This window comes from Alexandromys fortis, unplaced genomic scaffold, assembly GCF_014885135.2.
Source record: "Alexandromys fortis isolate MF-2015 unplaced genomic scaffold, M_Fortis_MF-2015_v1.1 scaffold_32, whole genome shotgun sequence".
Taxonomy (NCBI): domain Eukaryota; kingdom Metazoa; phylum Chordata; class Mammalia; order Rodentia; family Cricetidae; genus Alexandromys; species Alexandromys fortis.
The window spans coordinates 8,437,034-8,453,271 of NW_026067938.1; the positions used below are offsets into that span (position 1 = coordinate 8,437,034).

The 16,238-nt window shown below is 41.8% G+C and overlaps 1 protein-coding gene across 1 annotated transcript in view; it reads right to left on the reverse strand.

Annotated features, from left to right (window-relative positions):
* Positions 1-6,797: 6,797 nt before the first annotated feature.
* Mtnr1a (melatonin receptor 1A) overlaps positions 6,798-16,238 on the reverse strand; it is a 13,943-nt gene continuing 4,502 nt past the window's right edge. The window contains exon 2 of the mRNA XM_050147283.1: positions 6,798-8,572. Coding sequence (XP_050003240.1) covers positions 7,704-8,572 — 869 coding nt within the window. The 3' untranslated portion in view covers positions 6,798-7,703. The remainder of the gene's footprint in view (positions 8,573-16,238) is intronic.

The window sequence follows — 16,238 nt, forward strand, 5'->3', positions numbered from 1 at the left end:
CCCCCACCCCACCCCCACCCCAAAGCTCCCAATTTTTGCCCGGCGATCTTGTCTCCTTCCCATATCCAGGAGGATAGCTATATCTTTTTCTTTGGGTTCCGCCTTTTTATTTAGCTTCCCTAGGATCACGAATTACAGGCTCAGTGTCTTTTGTTTATGACTACAATCCACTTATGAGTGAGTACATACCATATTCATCTTTTTGGGGCTGGGTTACCTCACTCAGGATAGTGTTTTCTATTTCCATCCATTTGCATGCAAAATTCAAGATGTCATTTTGTTTTTTAACCGCTATCACTATCTGCGAGGGCTGAATGGAGAAAATGAGTCTTAATAGACAAGAGCCCTGATGTAGACAGCATCAGCAGCTCATTAGGATGTCTCTGTAACCTTAGCAACCACTGACAATGCTCTCAACACTCTTTAATGACCTTATAGCCTTCGTAAACAGCTCTGAAGTAGGGCAAATGCATCTGGAGTGGTGGAAGTTCACTTTTTTTTTTTTTTTTTTATGAGGTATTAGGAAAATACCTGACAGAACAAACAGCATGCCTTTCAAAAGCCTCTGGAGAGGCCCTCTCTTTGGTGTGAGCCATTACGGTGCAAGATGAATTATTGGAAGGGGCTCTGCCAATCTGGACAATATGCTTCTGTAAATGTCATATTAAAGTAGCTGAAAGAAAAGAGGTATACGTTTTTAAAGGTTTATTTATTTACATATATGGGTATTTTTCTCGAATGTGTATCATTTTACAACGTGGATGCCACATGACCCAAGAGGTCAGAAGAGGGTGTTAGATCTCCCAGAACTGGAGTTATGGATGGTTGTGAACTGTCATGTGGGTGCTGGGAATTGAATCTGGGTCCTCTGCAGGAGCAAGTGCTCTTAACCACTGAGCCATCTCTCCAGTTCTTATAAGGATCATCAAATAAGGGGCACGGTGACAACGTAGGACCTACTAGTCCGTCTCCAGGAACGATGACAGCTTCCATGCTCTTGCTTGAGTTCCCGCCCTCACAGTGGCACAATGTATAACATTTAAAGGGTAACAGTGAAATTATATAAGCAGAGCCACGGTGTGAGTTTCAGTTAATTCCCCTGATTGCCATTTAAGTGCTCTCTTTTTTTAAAAAAAATATTTATTTATTTATTTATTTATTTATTTATTTATTATGTATACAATATTCATGGCTGCAGGTCAGAAGAGGGCACCAGACTTTTTTACAGATGGTTGTGAGCCACCATGTGGTTGCTGGGAATTGAACTCAGGACCTTTGGAAGATCAGGCAATGCTCTTAACCATTGAGCCATGTCTCCAGCCCCCCATTTAAGTTCTCTTAAGGGTCTATCATTTCACTGTGTTCATTTGAATGAGTAGATTTCCTTATTCTAGATAGCTGACTTTCTTTCTTCCCCTAGAGAGCTGACTTCCTTTCTTCCCCTGCAAAGATCTTACTTTGTAGCTCTGGCTGGCTTCAGACTCTTGATCTTTCTGCCCTATCCTCTCTGAATTCTCAACAGATATATGCCATTGCACTACACCCAGCTGTCATGGGATTTTGAATAAGATTCTGTTCCTGCCCTCAATATCTTGTAATATATTGGGGCAATGAGATTCTTATTTTTGACACATAATAACTGTACATACTTCTGTACAAGCAATGTGTATAATCAAAATCAGGGATTCTCATTTGCATCTCTGTTGCTGTGTTAAAATATTGATCAAAAGCCACGTAGGAAGGAAAAGGCTTATTTGACTTATGGGCTCTAGTCCATCATTGAGGGAAGCCAAGGCAGGAAGTAAAGACAGAAGCCCTAGATAGGAGCTGAAGCAGAGAGCATGGAGGAATAGTGCTTACTAGATGCTTCCAGGATCACCATATTCAGCTGTCTTTCTCAAACAACCAGGCCCACCTGCCTAGGAATGGTGCTGACCACAGAAGGCTGTGTTCTCCATCAATTAGCAATCAAGGAAAAGTGCCACAAATACGTCCACAGGACAATCTAGTGAAGGAAGGCAATTTCTCAGTTGAGATTTTCTCTACCCAGATGTGCTGGACCATTCTGCTCCTTCAGCCAATAGCCTTTAAGATACCAGCCCACTTGGGCATGGTCTCTTATACTGTAAGAGCAGTGGTAAATGTGTGCCAGCTCTCTTGCTTCTGGCTCCTGCTTCCAGCTGCTAGACTGTCTTTCTGTTTGTGCAGAGGACTGTTGTAATGGGAGTCCCCTCTGTGTGTTGCTTTTCTTGGTTAATGAATAAAGAAACTGCCTTGACCTGATGATAGGGCAGAACTTAGGTAGGCGGGGAAGACAGAACTGATTGCTGGGAGAAGGAAAGAGTTGGAGAGAGGCCATGGATCTACCGCCAGAGTAAGACATGCTGCTTGAAACTTAGTCAATAAGCCACTGTCAGGTGGCGATACACAGATTAATAGAAATGGGATAAAATAAGATGTAAGAGTTAGCCAATAAGAAGTTAGAGCCAAGCAGTGTTTTAATTAATATAGTTTCTGTGTGACTATTTTGGTTCTGGGTGGCTGGGACGAACAAGCAGCCCTCTCCTTGCAACACAGATATGTTCAGTTGACAACCAAGATTAACCATCGCATCAGGGTATTAAAATATCCATCTTCTTCAACATTTATTTTTGTATTGTAAATACTCAAAATTCTTCTAGAATATACAGTAAGCAACTACTCAGTGTCAGAAACTTATTGCCAGATCTAAATCTATTTGGTATCAAATGGCACTTCTCTACACCCCCACCCCGTTTTCTCTTGTTGAAACACTTGTGTTATTTTACTCTCTACTTCTTAGGACCAAATTACTAGTTTTTCACACATTTGTGAGAGCATATAGTATTTGTGTGTTTGTGCCTGGATTATTTTGCTTTCTCTGGTGACTCGAAGTCAATGTTATTCTTTTCATCTTTGGTTTTTTTTTTTCAGTCATTTTTGAGGTCTTCTTATTTAGTGAGTTAAGTAAAACTTTACCATAAGCTTCTTAACTGTCTGAGAATTTGGGGCTAGATGAAGAGGGAACCATAATCCTTTACAGAAGTCCTGCTGACATATGTCCATCTCATTAGTGAACACAAGTGGAGTTGAGGCGTGAAAGCTCAAGATTCATCCACTGCCTTTTGGGGTTTGTCCTCATTAGGATTACTATTGCTATGATAAAACACCCTGACTACAAGCCAGTTGGGGAAGGAAAGGGTTCATTTCGCTTACATTTCCATAGTGTGACGTCCATTAGGGAAGGAAGTCAGGGCAGGAACTCAAAAAGGGCAGGAACACAGAGGCGGAAGTTAATGCAGAGGCCATGGAAGGGTAACTACTTGCTCCATGTGGCTTGCTCGGCTTGCCTTTTTATAGAAATCAGCACTACTAGCGTAGGGTTGGCTGGGCCAGCACAGTGAACTGGGCCCTTCCCCATCAATCACCAAGTAAGAAAATGGAATCCCAGCTTGCCTATAGCCTGATCTTATAGAGATATTTTCTCACTGGAGGCTCTTTCCTCTCCAATGACTCTAGCTTCTGTCAGTTTGACATAAAACCAGTCAGCAGGGGTTCTTCATTTTTCTGGCTTCCCCTCCTCATGCTATGACAAGAAGTTGATGAATGTCTGTGCTGAGGACGGCAGAAACCACCACCCTCTATTCTTAATGGACTTTTAATTGCTAGCAGATAATAGAAGACAAACTGAACACCGAGAGCAACAGTAAGTCATGTTCATCTTTATACATGTGTTCACACAAACTTGCACATGTAACTTCTTATCAAAACAAAGTATTTGCCATCAAAGATTGCACTGTAATTCATCCCTGACAGCGACAGGGTGCACACATAAGCAAAAAGAAGTAAAAAAAAATCAACAAGATAATGGGCATATTTTCAGAAATATAAATTTGGTATTAAAGAACTTCTTAAGGTTTTATTCAAATGTATACAGACGACAAGAAAACAGTTGAAAGAAGAAAATAACAGAACTCAGATTGACATTGTATATTAAGCTACTTTGAATTATCCAAACATTACTGAACTAAGCATGGGCCCTCTAGCTCAATAGTCACAATGTTAATGAAAAAAATCTCTACTAGTTATTCCCTACGATGCAAATGCACTCATTGATACGATTCTTAGTCTTGAATCATAAGCGTTGATGCTCATCTGGCATTTGTTCCTTGGTGCACCAAATCTCGAGAGATTTTAGGGGTTTGTTGATCCATCATCACAAGACTGAAAGGCACCTCTAATTTTGTGTTATTCAAAACAGTTTCTTCAGTTTGTGTTACTGAATTAGATATAATTACACCTAACACAGAAATGTGAGTGTTCTGTCAGAAAATGGAGCACCAGATTGACACAGGAAAAGACATGACCGTTGTCCGATGTCTAAAGCAATAGTAATGAATTGGGTTTTTAGTGAGTATTGTATTTGTGAACTGTGTACAAAGAAAGGTATCCTCATAATAAAGGTACACTTTTGTAGAAATATGCCATTATTTTACCATCATTAACAATATAGCTCAGAATCCTTGACTCTTCCAAGCTGTTGAAACCGTTCATATCCCTACAACAACACCAACATTACAAATTAGACAAAAAGCAGCTAGCTGGGAGATGCATACAGTATGAACCTATATGCATACAAACATGCCAAAAGTTGGTTTACCATCAATTTTTGTCCTTTGATGAAATAAACACTCATTCATTAGCAATGTAAATAGTGATGACAAAGGCACTTCCATTTATCCTGTAAATTTTCAGGAACACACCCTCACAGACTTCCAGTGTCTGTGACCAGCAGCCAAGAAGTGCAGAGAGTACAGTAATTTCACTATACAAGAACATTTTATAATCAGAGCTGCTTTTTTTCTCAAACATAAAATCAAAGAAAGTAAAAGTAGGAAGGAAGAAGAAATTTTATGAGTTATTTTTTTTTTAAGGAAAAAGTTGCTAAAAATTACGCAACTAGTCAACGGTGATACTGGCATCTAACTCCAGCTACCCTGAAGGCCAATTCTGAAGCATCTACAAATTCAAAGCCTACATGGGTTACATAGTAGGTTCAAGTCCAGTCTAGGAAGTTTAGTGAGACCCCATCAAAATAATAAGGAAAAGAGTGACTGGAAACACAGCTGTGTTTGCCTAAAATTTATAAGGTCCCGTGTTTAATCTCCAATAACACAAACACACATAACACACACACACACACCCCACAATGCTTAAGCTCAGGAAACATAATAAATAATAATTGGGTGTTTTAAACTGACTGGAAATATATCTACTACATTCCAAATGGGTCTGTTTGTTCACTGTTAAATATTTGGTAACAGCACCAGAGGTAGTCCAAAAAAATTCTAAACTGTTATTTATTATGACATTCAGAATGAGTGTGCTTATTCAATAAGCAATTATGAATTTTAATATTTAAGATTGATTTATCCTATCCAATATCCTCCAAGAATACATAAAAGTCTAAAGATATAAGGAGGGGAATGCCATTGTCTAAACATGTAAATTATTTACACACATGTACATACTTAGTAATAAAATGTGCAATTGGGAAAATTAAATTATTCCCCTCAATCTGTAATATCTATCAAGTCATTTCTGAGCAAATGATGGTGTTCTTTTATATGACAATGAAGACACTTACTATAATATATTCTTAGCAGTTAGCTCACTTGTTCAGAGCATGGTGTAAATGTAGAATTTGTGATATGTCTCGATATGATGTTAAATATTATTTCAGCTACTTAAATTTTATTTGAATAAGAAGTAGAATTTTTGAACATAAAACAGTTGGGTAACATTTTGAAGATACAGCTTGTACTTATACGGCTGAAGAGATGGCTAGGCAGTTAAGAGCCTGCACCTTCTCCTGCAGTGAACTCTCGTTTGGTTTCCAGCACCAGGCCATGTGACTTTCAATGGCCTGTGTCTTCTGTTTCAATGGAATCCAATGTCTCTGTCCTTTGAGGGCTCCCACACTCATGTGCACATACATCCACACAGAACACACATGCATTCACATAATTTAAAGTAATGTGTAAAAGGTCTTAAAAATTGTGGGTATGTATACCCCAACAACAGCTGCCTCCCACATAATTAAATATTTCCTACATTTGCCAGGGGGAAAGGTTGATTAGAGAAGTCTTACGCTATAACCTCTAAACTTCCCAAGGAAATTCTATGTAGATATACAGATAACAACAAATTTATCAGAATAAAGTTTTTGCCCTGCTTACGTGTGTGTGTGTGTGTGTGTGTGTGTGTGTGTGTGTGTGTACAGTCATCAACTTATGCTTTTACGTATCGGTTTTGTTATAGGTCTTTAACACGATGGGAAAACATACCTATATTTGCAGCAAAGCCTCGCATGTAACACCACAGGAGCCCCTAGCAGATGTCTGGGGTGATGCAGAGCCAGCTTTTATAAAACCAGAGTTCTGTCTAACGTGCTTTGTTTCTGTTGGTTTTCACTCTAAGCCCCAAAATCTTGAGACAAACAAATACAGAAGTGAATTACTGAAGAGTATTGGTTTTGCACTTTCTGTCAGGCAAGAGCTATTTGGTTTAAATTCCTTACTTAGCCGATTAGATCACCCATCAAGAGCACTTGCTGTACTTGTCCCTAGGTTCTCCTGAACCCTTCATTTTTCAATGAAGTGTCTGGATAATCCAGTCAATCCACAGAAATACAAAGTAGGGACAGAACACTAGGTCGCATGCCTAACAAAGCTGAATAAATCTTTGTACTTAGCTAGTGCCTTCAAACAGTACAATAACTGACGTCTGAATCAAGCTTTATGGTATAGTAGTTCCTGGCCCATTGACCCCCTTCAGCATGGTGCAGGGTGGCAAATATTTGGATTATCGATAGAGGTGCCCAGTATTGTGAATCCGTCAGCTGGATGGTGTGTGCTGCTAAGGTTCTTGCTATGGCTGTGGGGTCATTTGTAGATTCATTTTCAACTCTTCGCTCTTAATAGGAGGCTTTCACCTCACTTACCCTTACTATTCCACACACTCACTTACGAATAAATCAGGTGACCCTTTTCGCTGTTAGAGATCTTTTTGAAGATGTGAGGAGAAAGAAATTAGAGTCATCGCTAGGTATCTATTGTGGACTAGTTCCAGGGTCCCTAACACCAAGCATCTGGAAACCTGAAGATGCTCACAGCACTTAGAGAAAATTGAGGCAGAGTTTGTAGCTAACTGACCCATATCGCTTACACATACAGCACTTTAAATCGTTGCTGGGTTACATGCAATGCTTAGTACACTATAAACATTACGCTGTATCATTGAGGAGACGGTGACAAGAAGAAGAACCATGCCCCTGTTCAGCACAGACGGAGTTTCCGTGACTATTTTTATTCCGTCACAGGTAAGGAGGGATGCCTGCACTGCAGACGGTGGGTTAGTTCCAGCAATACAGAGACCACCCTAACGAGCATCAAGTTGGACTTTTCTGATTTCTAGACAAAAGAAAGAAAACACAGAAAGCAGTGAGACCACCAGTCAGTGTGGGTACAGAAAGCAGTGAGACCATTGGCCAGCGTGGCTACAGAAAGCGGTGAGACCACGGGCCAGCGTGGGTACAGAAAGCGGTGAGACCACGGGCCAGCGTGGGTACAGAAAGCGGTGAGACCACCGGCCAGCGTGGGTGATTTGCTGGCACCACCGGCCTTTTAAACACAGTCCATCTTTATTAAATTATTATTGGCTTTTAGTGGAGCACGCCGACATTTCATCTTATCTGCTGCATCGTTTGAGCTGTCCACAAAGAACATCTTGGCTGTGCACAACGAGACGATAATTCTTTTGTACTCCTGTCTGAAATTTTGGTTCAGGAGTCCATATATAATGGCATTGAGGCAGCTGTTGAAATATGCCATGTAGTAACTAGCCACAAACAGCCACTCTGGAATCCTGGGGACCATGGTGGCAGGGTCCGTGGCCACAATGAGCCCGATGAAGTTGAGTGGGGCCCAGCAGATGACAAAAAGCACAAACACGACAAACATGGTGACGAAGTTCCTGAAGTCCTGCGGCTTCAGTTTGGGTTTGCTGTCAGCTTTGACCCTCCGTCTGACCTGGAGAACCAGGATCCAGATTCTTAAGTAGCAGAAGATGACGATCACCATAGGCACGATGAAATGGAAAACCACCAATGATATCGTGTACACCGAGCTGACAGACTGGGTGAAGGTACAGGAGTAGATCCGGGGATCATACTGGAGAGTTCCGGTTTGCAGGTTGGGCATAATGACGACGAGGGTCAACACCCATATCAGGAACACATTGCAGAGGGAGTTCTTGTTACTGTATAGCCGGTCATACTTGAGACTGTGGCAAATGTAGCAGTAGCGGTTAATGGCGATCCCGGTGATGTTGAAAATTGAGGCGACGACGCTCAAACCCATCAGAAATGCGCTAATTTGACAGTGCACATAACCCAGATTCCATCCATTGTTAATTACGGAGGCCAGCACCAAGGGGTATGGGTAAATAGCCACCACGAGGTCTGCCACAGATAAGCTCACCACAAATAAATTTCCTAAGAGAGGAAGATGTGGTAAAAACACAGGTTAGCACCAGTATTATATGTACTGCATCTTTAAAGATTTATTTAATATGTATACAGTGTTCTACCCGCATGGATACCGGCAAGCCAGACGAGGGAACCAGATCTCATTATGAGTGGTTGTGAGCCACCGTGACGTTGCTGGGAATTGAACTCAGGACCTCTGGAAGAGCCGCCAGTGCTCTTAACCACAGAGCCATCTCTCCAGACCCCCTCCCCCCCGGCATTACATCGTTAAACATGTGTTAAAGAAAGAGGAATTTGGAAAGATAGCTAGTGCAACTTGCCATGCTAGCTTGAGGACTGGATTTTGGGTTTTCAGGACCCATCTGAAAGCCCTGTGGGCTCGGGTACCTACTTATAATGCCAGTGCAAAGGAGGTGGAGACATGAGATCCCCAGAGTGAGCTTGCTAGCCAGATTAGTAACGGTGGCAAGCTCCGGGTTCATTTGAGAGAGCCTGCCTCAAAACTTAGTTGTAGAGTGATGGAAGAAGACACCAATATCAAGCCCTATTCTCACACCCATGAACTTACACAAGCATACAGACAGACAGACACGCAACTATATATGTTCATGTAGCATATATACTTCCATATGCTTAAAAGGAAGGGAGGGAAGGCAGAAGAGACAAACAGACAGGGAGGGGTAGGATCAGGGAGGGACATGGGACATGTTCTTTTTGCAGCTTGGATGACCTGAAACCATGCGGCACGATTGTCATGTAATATATGAAATAAATGCCACCAATAAAGCCTCAATGTTGCCCTTGTCGACTCAAGTCCACTTTAGGAGTTTCTGTATATCCAGAACATTCTATTTCCCAAAGTATGGAATTTCGGATGAATTTCTCTTCTTGTAACCAGTCTCGAGATGCTTAGATGTCCGTGCCGTCTTTTGTCTGGGATCTCACCTGAGAAATCTGACATTGCCTTACTTGTCAAGTCAGCTATGAATTCCTTAAATTCCAGATCTCTGATCTCTCTGGCCATTCCAAAGCTTTAAAGGGGGCGATGTATCTTTGTCCTAAGAGAAAAGGGCTCCTCCATCGGTTTCTGGTTTTGAGGAGTGGCGCCATCTCTTACTAGCCATGGAACTTTGCCAAGTGCTTCACTTTGCCAAGGTCCCAGGTCTTCTCATATGATACAGAGATGTTGGATAGTGTCTCCTAGTGCCAAGTGAGCCCTAGAACAAGGGAGTTATGTCAAACACTGTGACCTGTCTGCCACCCACATGAAAATTGGTTATGTTCTGCAACTCCCTCCCTCAAAACCAAAAGGAAAGCTAGAAATCCTTTTGTATAACAAGATTAGGACATCGAACCACGCATATTCTGAATAAGTGGTAATCTGTCCTAATTGGATAACTGAACACATTTTCAGTGTATAGAAAAAAAGACTCTAGCTAAATTTTATGAGATATTCTACCAATGTAATCTTTCCTTTTTTGTGGCTTAAAAAAAAAAGCTCGATTTCTTGATATATCCCTTGTCTTCTTAATGCTCCTCAATCCAGTTTTGAAAATTTTGCTAATTTTTCAAGTCCATCCTAAATGCACATGCCCACATCCTTCTCTTATTAGCCCAACCCGAGATCAGCAGCTCCCCCTTTGAAGATGCCAAAATTAATTTATTTATACTGCACTTAATCTGGAATAGGTTATAATACATTCTGTTTGATAAGAAGTTTAGCAAATGCATATAAAGGGTTCTGGGTAACTAGTAGGAACAGATAGGAAGACAAAACTGTAACAGAATCAAGAGCAAGTTTGATGTCTGTCCTTAGAAATGGATGGAACACCAATCTATGTGGAATGACACAGGGTTGAGAATAGAAACATGACCTTGAGGGACAAGGAAGCATCTCAGGTGGTAGAAGGCTTGACGCACGGGCATAAGGACCCAACTTTGGGTCCCCGGCACCAATGTAAAAAGTGAAGCACGGTAGCACACAGCTGCAAACACAGTGATGGTAACATGGAGCTAGGTGGGGCCCCAGAGCTCACTGACCATACTTTATAGCCAACAGAGGAGTCTAGGATTAGGAGATATCTTGTTTCAAAAACGTATTGGAAGAAGATGCTCAGTAACAACCTTTTGTCCCCATAAACACACACACACATGTGTACACTTCCCACATACATACACAGCCCAACACACGTGTACCATACCACCTCCACCACCCAGAAGAATACATGGTCTTAAAACGTCAATAATTATGACAAAATGATATAGTACTCTTACCTAGTAGTGTCCTTAAGTGGGAGGGAGGGAGGGAGGGAGGGAGGGAGGGAGGGAGGGAGGGAGGGAGGGAAGGAAGGAAGGAGGGAAGGAAGAAATATCCCTACATTTCTTAGATGTAACACATGCAAACATTACAGCAAGGGGGACAAAGCCATCTGATAAACACAGCTACATAGAAACTCTGGCTTAATTTTTCCCCAACCATTTGTAAAATGAAATTAATCCAAAGAAAATTAAACAAAGGATTTAATTAATGTAGTTAATTGAGTAGTAATGAAGCATAATTGCTGTGAAAGACATGATGGAACAAAGCCACACACACACACACACACACACACACACACACATTGGACTATGACATTGTCTGTGGTTTGAATTTTAAGCTCTTTAAAAATAAGTCTCCACTAAGCCATTTTACCACACGCCATTCTGGGTGTGAACATACTGTTTTGATGCTACTTCAGTGTGTAGCTGGGTTTCATTCGATATCATTTTAAACTATTAAATATTTTGAGCTAAAATGGGCTGACTCCGGATCTGAACTATTTCACTTGTAATTTCAAATGATCTGTGGGGAAAAATCATTTGCCATGAAACCTTTATGTTAGACTCATCACCAGTTTTTCAAGAATGGACTTTTAAAGACTCTGGGAAGATGGGGCGGGGGTACAATGACTGCCGCACAAGTATGATAACCTGAGCTAACACTCCTCACACCGCTGCAAAATGCCAGGCATGGTTGCCTACACCCATGGTCCTGATGCTGGACAGGTGGCGATTAGAATCCCAGAATTCTTTAGTGAGCCATTCTAGGCAAATCAGTGAGCTATGGTTCACTGGGAGAGTGTGACTCAAAACCTAAGGTGGAGAGTAACTGATAAAGATATGCAGTGTCTACCTGTGGCCTACACACATGTGTGCAGACATGTACTGTGCATTTATCCATACATGCACACACATGCATGCATATGCATACACACATGTAACATATGCAAATATATGTACAGGCACATAGAATTTGCTTTTACAGCAATTTCTTTCTGAAAACTTTCAGTGCACTTCTTACATCATGGCTGACTGCTTTTCATCTTCCTTAATTGTAGTGAAAGAAACAGGAACATTCGGTACCAAGCTTCTTTTGTCTTAATTGTCTGCAGGTAACAACGTAATTTACATGATCAAACCCAGGCAAACATCCCTGTGGGTGCTGTTGGAGATGCAAACACACTCTCTCTGGGAATACAATCTAGAAATGGGGGAAAATGAGGTCTACAAACAAGCACGCAAATATTTGCCTTTGGAGAAGGCAGAATCTGTCTAGCTGAGACCCAGATACCCCTCCATCCCCCACCTCGATGAGCCCTGACTCTGATCATCTTCCTGGGATTACAGGCATCGGAGATAACACTTCTCGCACCCCTGTAAATGCCAGGCATGGTTACCTATGCCCACAGCCCTGATGCTGGACGGGTGGCAATACAGAATCCCAGAATTGATTAGGTCTTTGGTCTGACTTGAACAAAAGCGAATTCTAGACACTGAATGGTATTACCCTATAGGATGCCCTGTCCACTGGGATGGAACTGCTCAAGACATGCTTCTAAGGAATGTATTGTACAATGACAGGGACATGCTCTTGGAATTCGCTGGGTTGGTCATGTTTCCCACCTTAGAATACTGGTTGTGAAGGTTCATTTAAAAGCTAACTGGGTCATCCTGTGGGAGGGACACCCCTGGATGGGACATGAGTATTAAATCTGCAATTCGTCTCTAGTATTAACTTCATACCAAAGATTCGCTGGGCATAAAATCAAAGCTTTTCTTCTTACAGTCACACTAGTGACTCCTTACCAAACTGTTTGCTTCCTGTCTTCTACCTTTGCAACTTTAGGTTTCGGGCCATGGGTCACATGCATCCCAAAATATCAGTCTGTCCCAACACTTCTGTAGATTAGAACAGAGAGGCTAAAGGCTTAATTCCAAGGAAGACACTCTTTCACCAGCAAGTGAGCCCATGGTTTCATTAAACTGAAAGTGGACGCTGACGTTAATATACCTTGGGTTCCTCATTTCAATGAATCAGTGGAAAAATTTTCCAACAAAAGGGTAATGTTTCGGCCATAATAACAGAGAATTAAAGATCATTAGCTCTGCTGCGGGTGGTGGTCTTTGCTTCCTTACTACTTCTCCTCAATCTTAACCTGTTGGGAGCAGTGAGACCCCAGATCCTGAATTTCTTGTAATCCCCTGATCGGAGTGCCTACAGCTGCTCTGAGCACGAGACCTTCAGGAGTTCCTGATGGCAGGAGAGTGGTTTCTGGTGGGTTTGGCTAGGGTATGGCTATCTCTATATAATCTGCCCCTGAACACAATAAAGGGGGCATTCTTGGGGAATTCAAGGATGACCCATGTCGCTGTCTCTCTGTCTGTGTGTGTCTGTGTATTTTAACCTCCAGCCCCCTTGCCCGAAGTTTGCGAACTGGGTGCCAGCGCACAGAGTGCAGACACGGGGGTGCAGCGCGTGGCATTAACCTGTCTGTGAAAACTTCAAAGTAAACAATTCAATTGTACTAAATAGTAGCTCCAAATCACTAAATCCAAAAGAGAATCACCCTAATTATTTATAATAAGAAAATCATGCTGCTTGTTTACATATTAAAATTAAACCAAAGATAGGAAATGAAAGAGAAAGACTAATGATAAAACAGTATGAAACAAGATTTTCATAAAAGGGATTTTTAAGAGCAGGCACAGATAGGTGGTCAGTGTTGGAAAAAGCTCTTATTGCTCTTGCAGAGGACCTGGGTTGCTCAGAAGTACCCGCAAAGCCGCTAATAGCCCCCTGCAACTCCAGTTCCAAGGGATCAACATCCTTTTCTGACCTCCTTGGGCCAGACAGCTTTTCTGTTGTGTTAATATGCTTTGATTCTCATATCTCTTTATTTCATGTTTTGTTCTCATCTATTACATAAAATAACTTTTTGACTATTGGATAAAAAAGATATGCATATTGAAGAAACAGAAGGTGACAATCGGAATTGATATTAATTATGAATTAATAGTTAGTTCCTGGCCACTTAGCCCCAAAATTATCACACAGAAACTGTATTAATTAAAACACTGCTTGGCCCATTAGTTCTAGCTTCTTATTGGCTAACTGTTAAATATTCATTTAACCCATTTCTATTAATCCGTGTATCGCCTTGTGGCTGTGGCTTACTGGCTAAATTTCCGGTGTCTGTCTCTGGCAGAGCTACATGGCTTTTCTCTGACTCCTCCCTTCTTTCTCCCAGCATTCAGTTCTGTCTTCCCTGCCTACCTCTGCTCTGCCCTGTCATAGGCTCAAACCAGCTTTCATTATTAACCAATCATATTCACAGCATACAGAGGGGAATCCCACATCAGGTGTGTGTGTGTGTGTGTGTGTAATGTACATGTGATGTGTGCATATATGTGCACATGTATGTCCATTTTTCCTGTGTGCAGAGGCCACGGGCAGACATTGTGTTTTCTATCACTCCTCACCATATTCCCTTAAGACCAGGTCTTACAACGCCTGTTACTCACTGTTTCAACTAGGCTGGCTGGGCAATGCCTCTTTGGATTTGCCTGTCCCTGGTTCTCAATGTTTGCGTTACAATCATGTGTGGCCATGTCCAACTATTAAGTCAGTGCTGGGGATTTGAACTCATGTCCTCCCTCATGGGTGCACAATAAATGCCCTTACCCACTGAGCTATCTCTTCATCCTCTAGAAGCCATGCTTTACACAAGTTTCGAACCGAGTCTTTCCCTCTGACCCATCATCGTCAAAACTTTAATTGTCATTCGTATTCTATCTCACACTGTAGGAATACAATGAGTATCTATCCAAATGAATATTCAATTCAATCAGCATGCAGACGGCTCAGTACCGAGGCAGGTAAGCAGCCTTTCCAGTTGTGTGCATTAACAACTCAAATTACCTGCAACAATTTGAATAATATTCAGCAATCCTTCCTGCTCCCTCCTCCGAGACTAATCCCTTCAACGTGATTGTCATAAATGGGTAGCTCTCTAAAGAAGACATGTTTGAGCATCTCAGCCAGAAAAAAACTAAAAGCATCTCTTGTGGGCAATGCTATTAAAATTCACTGAAAGTTTCTATACCTCCAGTGTGGTCAACTTGCTTGGCCGACCTAATTGAGGGGTGAGAAAAATGCAGGGACCAATTAAAGAATTGACGAGAGAGTAGAGGAAAAGGACTCAGCAGTGCCCGCAGGGTTCCACGCACGCACCGACATATCTTTAAGAAACGCCCACTGATGGCATCTTTGATGGTCTAGAGCACGTGAGTTTCTGTTGAAGAAGGCAGGGGCTCTCTGCCAGCCTGACAACCTAAACACAGTTAGAAAAGGAAGAGAACTCAATACAGCTGGTCCTAAGTCAGGGTTTCCCTGTCTATCCTTTCGACTCACGTCTTGTTTGCAGAAACAAATATTGAGAAATGCATGGATTAGCTCACTCTGCAAGCAAGATGGTGGGTGACTTACAGTGTCCTGCAAATCTGCAACTTAAAAAATGAATCGAACTGAACTTGATCAGAATTTATTTATACAGAATCCTTTGGAGAATTTTCTAGGTATTTTTTAAAAACAAACTTAATGGCAAATCTCTATTTTAGATAGTGTCATGGATTATATACTCCAGTTATAGCTAAGAATTCCATATTGACACATTCTGAAGCTTCTTAAAAACATGTATTTTGCTTTTAATTATATGTACACATGAATGTGCGCGCGCGAGCGTGTGTGTGTGTGTGTGTGTGTGTGTGTGTGTGTGTGTGCAAGGTTTGGGTATTTGAGTACAGGTGCCTGTGTAGGCCAGAAGAAGGATTCGAATTCCCTGGAGTTGGAGTTATAGGCGGTTGTGAGCCATCCAACATGGGTTTTTGGAGTTGAATTTCAGTTTTCTGCAAGAGCGGTACATGCTCTTAACTGCTGAGCCATGTGTCCAGTTTCTCACATTCTGGAACATTTGGTTACACACACACACACACACACAGAGAGAGAGAGAGAGAGAGAGAGAGAGCATTGTAATGATTATAATACATATATGAGTTATAATACCAAAGAACTGACCTGTGAGACTTCTCTGCCCTATTAGATATCTTTGTTCCTACTCTTACTCCTGTTGAAATAGGAGCGACAGGGCTGCGTCCCCGGCACCCGGCCGCCCGCATGGCTAGCTTATACCCAGAAATAATTACACGGAAACTGTATTCTTTCAAACACTGCCTGGCCCGGATAGTTCCAGTTCCTTATGGCTAGCTCTTACATATTGTTCTAACCCATTTCTAATATTCTGTGTAGCCCACGAGCTGGCTTACCAGGGAGGATCTTAACCTGCGTCTGTCTGGA